We start from the raw sequence: 15,403 nt of genomic DNA, 5'->3' as shown, positions 1-15,403 counted from the left end.
TGTATGTATGTATGTATGTATGTATGTATGTATGTATGTATGTATGTATGTATGTATGTGTGTATGTATGTATATCTATATATTGTGTGAAGCTCAATGACTAATGTATAACCAAGAGTTTAATTTCAGTTCCCCACATGCCAATAAACACACACACTAGCAGATTGATGCTCTATAAAAGGCTGCTCTCAAATTGTCTAACAGATTAATCAGCACACTGGTGGAGATGATCAGTGTGTATGTGTGTGCGTGTGCGTGTATGTTTAGCTCTGTGTTTAGCTGTGTGAAGCTTGGAGGGGTGCAGCTTATCTCTGAGCATGATCTTTGTTGTGCCACACACACACACACACACACACACACACACACACACACACACACACACACACACACACACACACACACACACACACACACACACACACACACACACACACACCTCTCTTTCTATCAGACTGTAATTTAATCTAGGTTTAGGGTGAGTTGCTTTGCACCGTCTATATAAACCCACTGAGATTAACAATATAAGAAGTGTTTTTGGGGGGAATTGTTGTTGTCTCCAGTGCATGTTGAAATTAGCCTGCACTTTGAAACTCATGATAGGCTGTTATTCCAAATACAAAAGGCAATAAATAGAAATGTCTCTCCCCTTTGTGATTAATATTTTTGTTACATTTATTTGCAGATATTTTTTGTGTTACTTTAATTTCAATTTTGAACAAAAGTTATTGAAAATCGTGTTGATCTCAACCCCATCTTACGTGTAAACTTTATATAATACCTTGTTCCAAAAATGGGAAAGAATGAAACAGCCATTAAGGGTCTCTGTACAATAGCACGATGAATCTATGCATCCAGATAATCTCATTAACCCAAATGATGAAACCCAGCATATGAAAACGTTTTTTAATCTGCAGACAGATTGGATAACATTGGGGGTCCTCACCTCCTCTTAAATCCCCATGATCTGTTACCTGACTACAACCTCTGTATCCCTGCATCAGATGGAGACACACAGATAATCTTAAATACTTTAGCGTAGCATAACAACATGTGTTTTAACTCCCAGTTCAGTTCGACCACCCCCCGCCCCCCATAATACTGATCCCACGTACACACACACACCGAGCAGAGTGAGGGGTATAAGCGGCTAAACACATAAGTTCTTGGAAGAAAAAAAAAGTGATGGACGTGCGAGTCATTGTGCTAAAGTCTTGGGGCGGATTAAAGCGCACACCATGTTTGAACGGGCAGACGTATGCTTCCAATAGGATGGCTAACCTGCTTAATGGGAAATGTGTCTAAGACTGATTAAATGAGATCAGGGACGAGGCGCACTGTTCATTAATGCCCTTGCAGACGGAGGCACCGTGCCCTGCGTGACCTATGGCCACGGGTCGTCACGGACGATCACAGTCAAGGCTACGCACGCACACGCATGAACACGCGCGCGCACACATGGCTGGCCTTATTACTAATGCTGTCCATTGGTCTGAGGTGTTGTTGAGGGTTTTAGAAGACCCCCCCCCCACCCCAAACCCACCACTCACACAACCAAAAGCACACACACACACACACACACACACACACACACACACACACACACACACACACACACACACACACACACACACACACACACACACACACACACACACACACACACACACACTTACTTGTGTTTGAGTAGGTTTCTAGACACAAGAACAAACTATATATCTACTTTCGAGCATGCAGGCCATACTTGTAATATGTCTATCTGATGCTTGATTGTATCCTTGTAAGGCCTACATGTCAGCAATTGGCCTTCACAAAGCCAGGCTCAGGCAGCTTCTAATAACCGATTATCGATCAGTAGCCATTGCAGTGAGCTAGGACTCCGTATAAGCAGCGCTGCCTAATGTGAGATCGGTCCCGGCCGGGTCATCTGATCGGACCAATCAAACGTCCGCGCCGGCCATGCCGTGCTCCCCTCCGGTCCTCCCCATCCAGTCTCGTATCCCCGGGCTAAGCCAAACAAGCTGATCAGCCAGTCACCTCTGTACACACTACCCCCCGCTAAGAGGCTAATGGCCATGGGGAGGGGGGGATATAATCCTTCTCAAAACAACCGCAGAGATGCTAATTGTATCTGGCTATAAATACCGGGTTGACTTCTGGCGTTCTCTCTTCGCCACCAGCTCAAACTCCGGGAAAGCAGCGGATTTGTTCACCGCTCACAGCCACAGCCGCCCTCGCTGGGGCAGAAGCAGGACCTTGTTGCGCAAATACCTGGAAAGGCGATAAAGTAGGAGAGGGAGGAGGAGGCAGAGGAGTTGGAGGAGGTGGGGGAGTCCGATTGCATAACTCCCGCCTTATTTTAAAAACCATCCGTCTGAGAAGCGATTCGACCATAACGAATGTAACCGAGTCACTGTGTGTAGACGACCGTGTAGCGCGCATGCACGTGGGAATCAGGAGCTCGTCACCTGCTGCAGGTTTTGGAGAGGGGAAAAGACCCCGCATGAATAAAAGAAAAGGCCCTGAAACAAAAGCAAGCATACAATGTTTCACCTGCCCATGTTCACCCCCGAGCAGGTGGCTCGGGTGTGCGAGAACCTGGAGGAGACCGGGGACATCGAGCGTCTCGGCCGGTTCCTGTGGTCCCTGCCGGCCGCGGTGCCCGGGACGGCGGCGGAGGCCCTCAACCGCCAGGAGTCCGTGATGCGAGCACGGGCCCTGGTCGCCTTCCACGGTGGGAACTTCGAGGGCCTCTATCAGATCCTTCAGAGCCACCGGTTCACCCGCGAGTCCCACGCCAAGCTGCAGGACCTGTGGCTGGACGCGCACTACCGCCAGGCGGAGAGGCTCCGCGGGCGGCCCCTTGGCCCGGTGGAGAAGTACCGCATCCGCAAGAAGTTCCCGCTTCCCCGGACCATCTGGGACGGCGAGCAGAAGACCCACTGTTTTAAGGTAGGGCCCTGTCCGCTGTGAAGATCAGATTTATTGGCCGGTTTCGTGATCATGTTGTCGCTGATGAACACACGCCAGGATTAGGCTGTGCGTAAAAGGAGAAATTGGTCTGAAGTTTCATCGCACGAAACTTCCTTTAAGGATAGATGGACGATAATTATAGCCAATATTTCTGTTGTATTTTCTGATATAAGAGTGTCTTGTCTTAACCGCATCATCTCTGAGCTCTTAAGATCCTGATGGAGTGGATATAATCTAAGATGAGGATAAGGCAATTTAAGCCCTGAGCCCCGTTGTAAGGTCCAACACCGGCTAGAGACTCGCTTTAAACGCCACTTTTCAACGTGGGACGCTTAGCTCCGTTCGAATGGAAGAGGAGTAATTGTTGTGGGGGCCCCGAGGGATGGCGGCTCCTCGATACACAGTTGCTGAACAGGGGCGGGCCCCTAATAGTCATTGAATTTAGTGATTAAATGTTTATTTTCAGCAGGGACTAACCGGTGCAAATCAATACAACATTAACGATGAATGCACTGTGGAAACTAATTACAGTGTTTCGAACTGTTGACTGACAGAGGCACATTGGGGATTTATTCTGTCGGTTTATTCCTGGGGGAATATCAGATGTCGCTTGCTTTTTGTGGTCGGTTGAATAATGGTTTCTGAGTATTACTGAGCTTTCATTTAATAGCCTACTTTGTGAGGGATTTGCTCCTGACCATTATCTAATGCACGTGTGGGTATTATGCCAAACCTGTGACAGATCCATGGTATTAGGAAGTACAGGTACACATCAATTAGTCTGTTTTTCACATTACAGTCGTTTTTATCAGGCGTTTTTAAACCGGATGATGTTTAACTAGAAAAACTAGTGTCAGTGGAACCCCATCAGTAAAAACAATATAAGTCTCTTAATGGATGAGTAACGGCTTCAATCCAAAGCAAAACATTGTATGGGTTGTGCTGTTAAAATAGTAACTATTAATTTGATGAAGACAATCCCTCACTCGGTTGTTAGATTTGGACAAAAACAATTAATTTGTTTTCATTAATAGTATACAATTAATATATAGTCACATGATGTAACGCATAAATGAAGCTCCATATGCAAAAAAAATAAATGATCAGTTATCGATTACCTTTGTTACACTTTATTCATTTGATGTAGCATTTCTTGTAGGTATATCTATAGGTGTGTGCTGTAGTTCTGTGTACTTTAATCTTTATGTGCGCGCGTGTCAAGAGAAGCCTATCCTCAAGTCCAAAAAAATGAAAGAAGTTACACGTTAACTTACTGGTTGAAGAATCTGAGTTACTAGATCCCCCCCATGAACCCCGCGCGGGACGTCCTACATCATGCTCACCCTCTGTTCCCGTCCCTCCCCCCACCAGGAGAGGACGCGCAGCCTGCTCCGGGAGTGGTACCTCCAGGACCCCTACCCCAACCCGTCCCGCAAGCGCCACCTGGCCCAGGCCACGGGCCTAACGCCCACACAGGTCGGCAACTGGTTCAAGAACCGCCGGCAGAGGGACCGAGCCGCCTCCGCCAAGAACCGGTACGTGGTGGTTCAGACAGACAGACAGACAGACAGACAGACAGACAGACAGACAGACAGACAGACAGACAGACAGACAGACAGACAGACATATACATCAAAGAGGAGTTTGGCATTTCCATTCATTTCTGGGGATTTCCTCCACACACACACACACACACACACACACACACACACACACACACACACACACACACACACACACACACACACACACACACACACACACACACACACACACACACACACACACACACACACACAGGTCCTGAATACACTCTAACCGTCTGTCCGTCCCCCTCCCCACACCAGGCTACAGCAGGACCCCTCCCTCCCCACCACCGAGAGCTCGCCGGACGGCTCCCACCAGGACCGCCACCGCCACCCCGGCTTGCGGCTGGCCGCCTCCCCCTCCTCCTCACCGCAGCCCCCCCCCAGCCCGGGCGCCAGCGACTGCAGCACGGGCAGCGAGCGCCGTGGCAACGGCGGCGCCTCCACGCCCGACATCTCCGTCAGCAGCGACAGCGAGTTCGACTCGTAGCCGGTCACCTGACTCCGCCGACACACACACCACCCGCCACGCCCACACCAAACGAATGCGCTCCATTGGCTGTGAATCGCCTGCCATCCCCTTGATGGGGAGGGAGGGTTAAATTGACATTGGAGTCAGTGGAGGGGTTCCGTATCACAACATGCATTGCTGCTACCTCGGATCCACCCTGGGCCTCCGAGTCGAACGCTTAAATGTGACATTGTGAGCAGATACTATGAATGGAAGACACTGCTGCAAAACACACCGTCCCTCCATGGGTCAGGGTCACGGTTACTGTTCACACTTTAATTAGTCTCCTCCCCCACGACCCCAACCCCACCCACACCCACCCCAACCCAGGCTAATGAGATGGCCGAATGTGGAGGGACACTGGGCGACGAGGAGATACGAGAAAACATTTATCCGACGGCAACCTCAAATATAGCTTGTGGAAACAGCGCCCCCTGCTGCTGGAATATAGTATGTACGCGCTTCATCGCGCTAGACATGAGACGTGGCCACCCGGGTGGTGGCGAACGGACGACATCGCGAGAACAAACCAAAGAACCCCCGTTAGCGTCGTTGCGCTGAACAACATGCACTTAAACTCTCTTAAATGTCACCGTTCAACACACCCCTCTCACTACACTACACACTCTAGACAGGTAAACAAGGGTACTATACTTCTGACACGTGGTCTTTTAAAACCTTTGAGTCTTTGTATTATTGTTTAATATTACTACACACGGATTGGGATAGGCGAGTTTTAAAGTGTTGATACTAATGCTGATGTGAGGTTCATAGTGATAGATTGACATTTACTTGACTACAGCATTTGACGGGCCATCGCCTTCCCTAGGGTCACTCTATATGCAACACACAACTACGCTTTGTGTAAACTTATTCTACTTTTTCATCATATCATTTACACCACATCCATGATATCACTGCCTTAAATGAGTGAAGATTACTCTTGCAATCCAATGATAAATCTGAAATTTAAAACGATTATTTTAAAACACACAACAGCCCTCAAAAAAAGCTGCTATCCTTAACATTGAAAGTATTTTTTTTTACCCTACCTGTTTAAGACTGCTGCTAAGGCCTTTTGAAATCCTCCTTGAGGCGTCAGCAGGAAGGATGTGACATCATCGTCCTCACTAATGAGTGACAGAGAGGTGGAGACGTGAAGAGGTTTCTCATCTTACCTCAGTGGCCTCTATTCGGTTCTTCAGAGAACAGCTCCACTCGGCCACAGGTCTCCCCTTTGTCCGTTCATCATCGTTGTACGTCACTGCGTCTCACTGAACATGAGTATTTTGTAAACTTTTTGTGTAAATAAACCTATTTTTATAAAAAATCTGCTCAGTGTTGTTGTGGCACACTTTTGTTAAGATTTTTGTTTATTTTTTAAAATGTTCATAATGTGACTTAATTTTTCATGTTATATTCACACAATTAAAAAATGTCAGTTGCAGTCAACTATTTAGGATATTTTTTTGTTCAGCTTACCTTTATCCATTGCCTATAAACCTTAGAAGAAATTCATGTTGAACAACGTTCCAGCAAATCAAAATAAGGAATTCCAGGGGCTGCCGTGAGCCATATATGAACGTAGTACAATTCAACAGTAAACTCCTTTCTAGTTCAAAAAGTTCCGCAACTCACATCTGCTCATAAGACAAAACACACACACACACACACACACACACACACACACACACACACACACACACACACACACACACACACACACACACACACACACACACACACACACACACACACACACACACACACACACACACACACACACACACACACACACACACACACACACTACTGGAATGACGTCACCAGTAACCCCGCCCACTTTTAAATTGCAGAGAACTCCTCCCAAAAAAGCGCAAGCAGACCCAGGTATCGGTACGCTTGATGCTGGTGCATGAATCGGACTCCCGAGTATAGGCTATCATACTTTTGAGCGACCATGGACAGCCAGGGGAGGAAGGTGGTGGTGTGTGACAATGGCACGGGTGTAAGTCAATTCACTTTCTTTTTCAAACCCCTGAGCTCGTAACTTGCAGGTTCACAATTGAATAATGAATGAGGCGACTTATTAAAGTGAGGACCGCATGATCTGTCATAATCGCGTTTGCAGCTACTTGATAACTCGCGTGTTTCATTGCTCCAGGAAATGACTTAAGATCACTCTTGGTAGACTGTTGATGTCAATGACTTAAGACTTTTGAAATGATTGTCCTACATTCGTGCTGAGTGGATTTCACATATCACTCTATGTAGGCAAGACATTCTATGTTTGAATTTGAACTGGCTGAATTATGTGTTTCGTGGAATATAGGGACCTAATGTTCTTAGGGCATATTTCGCCCACATCTGCCTGGACTTGTGTACAGAGCCATAAATGGTGGTGATTACCTTACAGCGCGCTGTCATTGGCCAGAAAATAGGAAGAGAGTTTTCACAGTTGTTTTTTTAGTCGCGTCTGCAAACCTCTCTTCCGCATCACTGTAAACTTAACACACAAACGCGCAAGGAAGTCCGTTATCATTTCGAATTGTTTGATGCATGAAAAGAAAAAGGAAGGAAATGAAACCCGATTGATTAGTGTTAATTAGGCCTACTTAAAGTCGATGTACCTGGAGCCCAAAGCCTGGAATGTTGCACACACCTCCCGATCGTGGAATGCCTCCACAGTCCAATGGGCATGTCTCGACGCTGCGCAAATGTAGGCCTAGTTAAGTTAGGCAAACAGCTGTATGTGTCGCCATGACGATATTATCCAGAAAGGCTAGGTTGTTACCAAAATATGCACCCAGGAATTACCAAAAAAACAAACAGAATAGGCCTACACAATTAAAACGACAATTGGATGCAGACAGTATCAAAGTGCAAAGACAGTATAACTAATGCAACATAACTAAGTGATACAAACTTAAATTAAGCCAAAAAGAACAACGGCAAAAAAGTCACACTGTCAGTTGCTAGTTCTCCAACTCAAAAAAAGGGAACCTTTATATAAATAGGCTGTTGGCCACAAACTTTCCTGAACCTCTCAGACAACTATGGTAACTGCTGTAGGCTACACAAACACAATGTCTGTTTTACTCTCTTTCTCTCTCTCGCTCTCTCTCTCTCTCCAGTTTGTCAAGTGTGGGTTTGCCGGCTCCAACTTCCCAGAACACATCTTCCCTGCTATGGTCGGCCGTCCTCTCATTCGCTCCAACACTAAAGTTGGGAACATTGAGATTAAGGTGGGTTGTTCGAGGTCTGAGGTTCAACTGACTGAGTAGAAGTTTAAGCCTCAAGTGAACGTATAAATAACGGGATGAAATGAATTAGAATATTTTTTTATCAAATGAAAACTACACTCTCAATCCAAGGTCAGCATCATGAGCTTTACATTTGAATGAAAATATGCTTTCTGATAAGGGGAAGGCATCTGTGGAGGCCAAGAACACCATCTGGGGACCAGCGTTGGGTTTTTAAGCTACAAAGCCGTTTTCAAGTCCACACATAATACATCTTCAAATAAAATAACTAGTTATTTAGGCTAGAAGACAATGTCCTTCTCAATGTACAACCCACGAGACCAACAAATAACCAATTATTATTATTACAATAAAATAATCCTCCGATTTATTGATTGTCAATATCCTCATCAGTTCGACCCTACAGTTAATTCAGCTTTTGTTGGTGTCCACTTAAGAGAGAATGATCAACCATAAATCCTTCTTTACAGCCCTGAACTGGTATTTCCGATGCAGTTGCACAACCCGTTCTCAACACGTGTCATGTCTCGTTGAGAAAAGAGAGGGGGGGGAAATACGAAGAAAGAAAAAGTCGGTTTAAATCCCCGCAATCTTCTTGGTGTACCGACTACCAAAGCCGGGCGGGTTCGGCTCTAACATGACCCCCCCACCCCCCAGTCACCTTTTAACACCTCCCATCTATAGCCGGTGTTGGCGTAAGGGTCTTAGAACGGGACAATCTGATTGGACACCTGCAGGCAATCCCTAAGCCCGGGTTACGGTCAGAATGGTGACTGACCCTGACGCCCTGATCCCTAAGTACCTCACGCACACCGGGGGGGATGTCCCTCATTAGGGGGATTCCCCCCCCTCCCCCTCCCCACACACTGATCAGTTCTGGAGGCAGTACTGTGTGTATCTGGGGCCAGGATGTAAGGGGTTCCACTCCCAGCCCGAAGGTACTGGTGTTCGATCCCCGAAATGTCTACGGCTTCCTAGAGCGGGATGCCTGACCCCTACCTGCCCCTTAATGATTTCCTGGAAATTGCTCTAAGATGCTTTGGGTGGCTCACCGGGTACAGCGCGTACCGTGAAGGCTCATTCCTTACAGCAGGGTTCGATTCCTGCCGTGGTCATTTGCTGCATGTCCTCCCCTCTCTCCAAAATCCTATCAAGATGCTTCCGGCAGATGCGTCTGCTTAAAAGACTAAACAACCCTCCATGACCCGTTCCCCCCCCCCCCCCCCCCCCCCCATTGCCCCCCTCCAGGACCTGATGGTGGGCGACGAGGCCAGCGAGTGCCGCTCCATGCTGGAGGTCACCTACCCTATGGACAACGGCATGGTGCGCTCCTGGGAGGACATGATCCACATCTGGGACTACACCTTCGGCCCCGGGCGCCTCAACGTAAACCCGCCCGACTGCAAGGTAAGGAGCTGCTGCTGCTGCTGCTGCTGCTGCTCCTCCTCCTCCTCCTCCTCCTCCTCCTCCTCCTCCTCCTCCTCCTCGCTGTGACCGACGGTACAGGGGTGGTTCTTGAGTGGGCTGGTTGAAGAACCTATTGCAGTTGTTCAGCCCATCACTGAGGAGAAGTTCTGTTATCTTAAAGGCCCGCAGAAGTGGTTTGTTTTAGGCTGATGTTGTATGAGGAAGTGATTTTTCCCACACAGAAATCCCTGCATAGCGACCACTGCCAGAGTTCTTAACCAGAAATGGCGCGGTTCAGTTTAAGCTCTCTGGTTTCACTTTACATAACACAATGTGAATATGTTCAATATGAATATGAAGCTATTTGAGAACCATTAATCAAGCGAGCCCCAGTCTTCTGCCATGCTGTGTTGGGAATGGTTTGCACATTTCTTTAACCTTCATATTTATTTCACCTTTGGACAAAAAAAAGGGGGCAGAATTAACAGAATAAATTCCAATATATCATAATCGACCAGATTTAAATCACTGGTGAGTGCCAGTCCCTAGAGCCACCATGTGGGGGCGCCAAACGACGACCCAGCCACAACAACACAGCAAGGTGTTAGGCTGCTAGCCTAACAGTGAGTCCTCTCTACCCTCCTCACACAGGTGCTGCTGACAGAGCCCCCCATGAACCCCACCAAGAACCGGCAGAAGATCGCCGAGGTCATGTTCGAGACATACGGGTTCCACGGCATCTACGTGGCCATCCAGGCCGTGCTCACCCTCTACGCTCAGGGTAAGACCCCCGCTCCACCCCCACCCTCATCATGCATCCTCCATAACCCTTTCCTTGGAAGAACCAAACATTATGAACTCAAGTTAGGGTCCGGGTTGTGTTTCATGGCTCAGGTCTGCTGACGGGTGTGGTGGTGGACTCGGGGGACGGGGTGACCCACATCTGTCCTGTGTACGAGGGCTTCTCCCTGCCCCACCTCACCCGCAGGCTGGACATCGCCGGACGGGACATCACACGCTACCTGATCAAGGTGAGTCCGGTCGCACGCACAAAGGCACGCACACACACCGGCTTCTAAATCGGTCCGGTATTGAAAGGTTTCGTACCGATGTTAGCGACACTTTTTTTCAACATTACATTCTGTATTTGAGTGTTACGACACCCGTTGACACTTTGAACACTCCCAGTCTCACTTCTTAGCCACTTTGGATACAAGATGTCTGCGTCTTATCTAATGTAACTCGCTAAAGCCATTAAGACTTAATTACTCAGAAGTTCCAGCAGCAGAGGTGGTGAACCACAGCACTACCTCCATGATAATAAACCCTGCACTCGCACTACTGGGGATCAAAGGGCTTCAATAACAAGACATTTGCTACATGCAAGCACAACCCCAACACCCCCCCTCTCTCCCCTAACATCTCCACCACCACCTCCACCTCCAGCTCCTGCTGCTCCGGGGCTACGCCTTCAACCACACGGCCGACTTTGAGACGGTGCGCATGCTGAAGGAGAAGCTGTGCTACGTGGGCTACAACATCGAGCAGGAGCAGCGGCTGGCCAACGAGACCACCGTGCTGGTGGAGACCTTCACGGTACTCCGCCCACACACCCCCACCCGCCGTCGGAATATATACACGCACGGATAGTTACACTTCTTAAACCAGTTTCCAATTCCAACTATTTGCACACAAAAAGCTAATGTCAAGCGTCAAACCTAGTAACATTACTGGTGGTGTCAATACCAGTAGTATTAATATTAATACACTCAATTTGCCTCTTAGCCGTCCCCAAAGGAGAAGATAATGTAATTGATTACCCGTTACACACCGTCCAGTCAAACCCATTGATTAGACCAAGTGACGATCAGGTCATCAGCCAATCGTATCGATCCATCCGACCTCAATACCGGACCCTGTAACATGATGATGCACAACAACAGTGGGACCCCTTCTCCGACGTTCCTAACGATCTGGTTCTACCCCCCCTCCCACCAGCTTCCAGACGGGCGGCAGGTGAAGGTGGGCGGGGAGCGCTTCGGGGCCCCCGAGGCCCTCTTCCAGCCCCACCTCATCAACGTGGAGGGGGCCGGCGTGGCGGAGCTGCTCTTCAACACCATCCAGGCAGCCGACATCGACCTCAGGTCGGTCTGCCGTCGGACACAGGGTCCTTGTTGTGATTGGTTGATTAGGTGTGACTGTGATTGGTTAAGGGTAGCCCACAGCTCAGCTGTGTTCTACTGTAAGACAACCGTGACCTCGTTTCGCTTGGGATGAAATCACGGAAATGTTGGACAGATTATGTAGTTGGTGCGGGATTTCGTTGTGTGGATGGCCGAGACAAATAAAGGGATTAATAAGGTCTAGACCGCTGTTGTTGGTCATGTGATGATGGTGTCTATCATGTCTGGCTCCAACACTTGTAGAACGAATAGCAGTTGCTTATTTGATTAATTTTTTGGGTTGTATCTACATTGTTGAATGCACTTAGAATGGAAACACTTGATTATTTTGAATCTCAAAAGTCTTGAGCTTGTGTTTGTGCCGATTAAATAAGGAAGTCTATGTTTCAGTCCGAGCTCGACTCTGACTTCCTCTTCCTGTTTGATCCAACCACAGAAACTGTGGTTCAGCTTCTGCTGTCGCTGCAGCAATGCTGACATCTTAAAACGCCTCATTCATTTACATTCACCTCATCTATGGCAGACGAGACAGATCGTAGGATTAAGTCAAATGTACCTGCTCAAATATTTGCAAAAAGAACGACAAGAATATGTCCTTGTTGAAGGCAATTCCTCGGGTAGTGATGAAACAGGAAAGTGTTATGCAACTTGGCGAGAGAACGGAGAAGTTTCCGTCTCTTAGAGGGCTGAAGCAACAACTGTTGAGTCCTTTTCAACTCCCTCTGGCAAGGATACAAGCAGACCGATAAGAATCACACATACAGCCATTGACAGATGGACGCACACAAACATACACACACACATACAAAGACGTGCTATAACAAAGATTACTCAACCATCAACTCAACCATCCGGTAATACTTGAGCTAAACCACATCCTTCCCCCTCTCCCCCCTTCCCCCCCTGCAGGGCGGACTTCTACCGACACATCGTGCTGTCTGGAGGCACCACCATGTACCCGGGCCTGCCCTCCCGCCTGGAGAGGGAGATCAAACAGCTGTACCTGGAGCACGTGCTGGACGGAGACACACAGAAGCTCTCGGTAAATACGGAGCCACTCAAACACACATGGGGGGGCGGGGCTTATAGAGGGAGGGGTGGGGCTTGGGATCCTGGCTTCAGGGTGGAGGTGATAGAAGCGTGCCGTGTCAAATAAAATATTATAAACATCGACACAATAAAACACTATACTGCCTGTGTAACGTTTGAATGAATAACTATTCTCCTTCTGACACGCTTTCAGTTGCAAAATGGTTTTAAACTTATGCCCCACACACACACACACACACACACACACACACACACACACACACACACACACACACACACACACACACACACACACACACACACACACACACACACACACACACACACACACACACACACACACACACACACACACACACACACTCTCTAAAGTTTCAACTAACTCCATGTTCTCCCTGCAGAAGTTTAAGATCCGCATCGAGGACCCGCCCAGACGTAAGCACATGGTGTTCATGGGTGGGGCCGTGCTGGCCAACATCATGAAGGACAAGGAGTCCTTCTGGATCAGCAAGGAGGAGTACATGGAGAAAGGCTCCAAAGTGTTAGACAAGCTGGCCGGGGGAGTCAAATAGACACAATTGTCACACACACACACACACACACACACACACACACACACACACACACACACACACACACACACACACACACACACACACACACACACACACACACACACACACACACACACACACACACACAGTGAGAGATACACATTTACAAAAAGACACACAATTACAAGGGACACAAACACTTACAAAGAGAGAGAGAGTGACGCACACACACAAACACACACACAGTATTTTGGGAGGGTTATGCATACAAGAACCTTTGGTTTGTTGTAGTTTATGTCATGATGTAACTTCAAAACTGTGTTTCACTTTTGGGGGATGGAGCACCATATTGTTCTATTCATGGTATTTTGAGTCATAAACTGTTGAGTGGGTGAATCCTCCAAATAATGACTCATGATTGTTAATAATTGCTATTATCATTATTACACATACGATAACCATCGGTTATCAAACGACAACCCCAATGTTTTTGCCTTATTCGGTTATTGTTATATTGTTGATATTATGCTCTATTCCTGGCGGCCACTGGAGTTTTTTTGTGTAATTGTATTAACGTCCTATTATTTCAATAGGCTATTGAAAATAAAATCTGTTATATCTCAATCGTGCACAGAGTGAGCAGCCCAGGACACACAGTATTGAGTTGTTATATTGTGCGTAAAAACAAAGCTTGATATAGCAACGCATACACACATGTTGCATTGTGTCTCACACACCGCAACGTTATTCCACAGTGCTAGGATTGAGAGCAAAACGGACTCTCAAATGGAATCCTCCGGCCACTCAGAGAAAAGCTTTAAGGCCTTTTGATAACAACGGACTGACTCGATGTTTCATTACCATGTCGAGGAGTGCATATGATGTCATCAGACCGGGACAGAAAACGTGATGAAACAACGTTATGAACAGATATTGCTGTTTTATTGTGATATTGATATTACATGACGATAATACATTGATGTGTTTTTTTCCCCATTAAAAATAAATAGTGGGCATCTTAATGTTGGCATACAATCAACACATGCATCGCACTCATACGCACACACATACACACACAGAGACCCGCGCACACAGTCTACATTCGCAGAAACTTCACATGTACAAATAAAAAAGCATGCACTTATATTTAAACCACATTATCGCTTTCATAAAGTACCCCTGCACATAAATCTTTTTCAAATGACCTGTATTCCATACCGGACGTGATAGCCGTCCCGTTATTTTTAATATATTTGATTACTTCTGATATGCATCGTGTTCGTGAACGATGACGTCAAAGTCCGTGGGAAAGGATGACTCGCGGCGGAGGGCCAACCAATGAGCTGGCAGCGTCGACATTTACATTCAACCAATCACCATGAGGTAAGACACAGACCCGGTGTGTAGTCGTTATTGTTAGCGTTATTAATATCAATAAGTGATTAAGACATGGTCCTTCTTGGTACTCTTGTCATAACAAGATTATTTAGCACTACGGAAAAAAACAAAAACTGCACAAGTGGGTCTCCATTCAGAAGAAGGTCAAACTCAGGGAGAGAAACAACAGCATTGGGGCTGGGGAGGAGGGGGGGTGGAGGCTGAATCCCACTGTAATTATCCCCGGGAACTTTCCCCATCCCAGCCTGATCCCGTGGGATTACCGCTCCGACCCTTTCCATCAGGGGGGTCTGGGCGTGTGGGGGGGGTTGATTGAACTAAAGCATCCCCTGATGTGCGGTGGAAAGGCTGACTTCTCACTCAGTGTTCCTCCTCCTTCCAGGACCATGGTTGGTGAGGCTGGCTTCTACTGGCACGCAGCCCTCAGCTTATTAATAGTCGACGTATTAATAGTTTGAACGCGCTTGCTTCCCGTTGGCTC

General features: G+C 47.4%; 2 protein-coding genes across 2 annotated transcripts; both read left to right on the top strand.

Annotated features, from left to right (window-relative positions):
• Positions 1–2,541: 2,541 nt before the first annotated feature.
• six7 (SIX homeobox 7) lies at positions 2,542–5,046 on the top strand. The gene is made up of 3 exons (XM_056575627.1): positions 2,542–2,949; positions 4,342–4,505; positions 4,818–5,046. The coding sequence occupies exons 1-3, from the start codon at positions 2,542–2,544 to the stop codon at positions 5,044–5,046; spliced, it is 801 nt and encodes a 266-aa protein (XP_056431602.1).
• A 1,880-nt stretch (positions 5,047–6,926) lies between these two features.
• Positions 6,927–14,933, top strand: zgc:101810 (uncharacterized protein LOC493612 homolog). Its single transcript, XM_056575500.1, has 9 exons — positions 6,927–7,075; positions 8,202–8,312; positions 9,579–9,737; positions 10,389–10,518; positions 10,632–10,768; positions 11,184–11,333; positions 11,736–11,881; positions 12,830–12,962; positions 13,372–14,933. Exons 1-9 carry the CDS (start codon positions 7,028–7,030, stop codon positions 13,540–13,542), a joined length of 1,185 nt encoding a protein of 394 aa, XP_056431475.1. The 5' UTR covers positions 6,927–7,027; the 3' UTR covers positions 13,543–14,933.
• The last annotated feature ends 470 nt before the right edge of the window (positions 14,934–15,403 follow it).

Source organism: Gadus chalcogrammus, chromosome 17 (genome assembly GCF_026213295.1).
Source record: "Gadus chalcogrammus isolate NIFS_2021 chromosome 17, NIFS_Gcha_1.0, whole genome shotgun sequence".
NCBI lineage: Eukaryota > Metazoa > Chordata > Actinopteri > Gadiformes > Gadidae > Gadus > Gadus chalcogrammus.
Note: the sequence above shows the minus strand (reverse complement) of the source record. Positions and strands in the feature narration are given on the sequence as shown.

Coding starts and splice junctions, on each gene's coding strand:
- six7 (XM_056575627.1), top strand. CDS start 2,542: ATGTTTCACCTGCCCATGTTCACCCCCGAGCAGGTGGCTCGGGTGTGC. Junction 2,950..4,341: donor AGAAGACCCACTGTTTTAAG/GTAGGGCCCTGT, acceptor TCCCCCCACCAG/GAGAGGACGCGCAGCCTGCT. Junction 4,506..4,817: donor GCCGCCTCCGCCAAGAACCG/GTACGTGGTGGT, acceptor TCCCCACACCAG/GCTACAGCAGGACCCCTCCC.
- zgc:101810 (XM_056575500.1), top strand. CDS start 7,028: ATGGACAGCCAGGGGAGGAAGGTGGTGGTGTGTGACAATGGCACGGGT. Junction 10,769..11,183: donor TCACACGCTACCTGATCAAG/GTGAGTCCGGTC, acceptor CTCCACCTCCAG/CTCCTGCTGCTCCGGGGCTA. Junction 11,882..12,829: donor GCAGCCGACATCGACCTCAG/GTCGGTCTGCCG, acceptor CCCCCCCTGCAG/GGCGGACTTCTACCGACACA.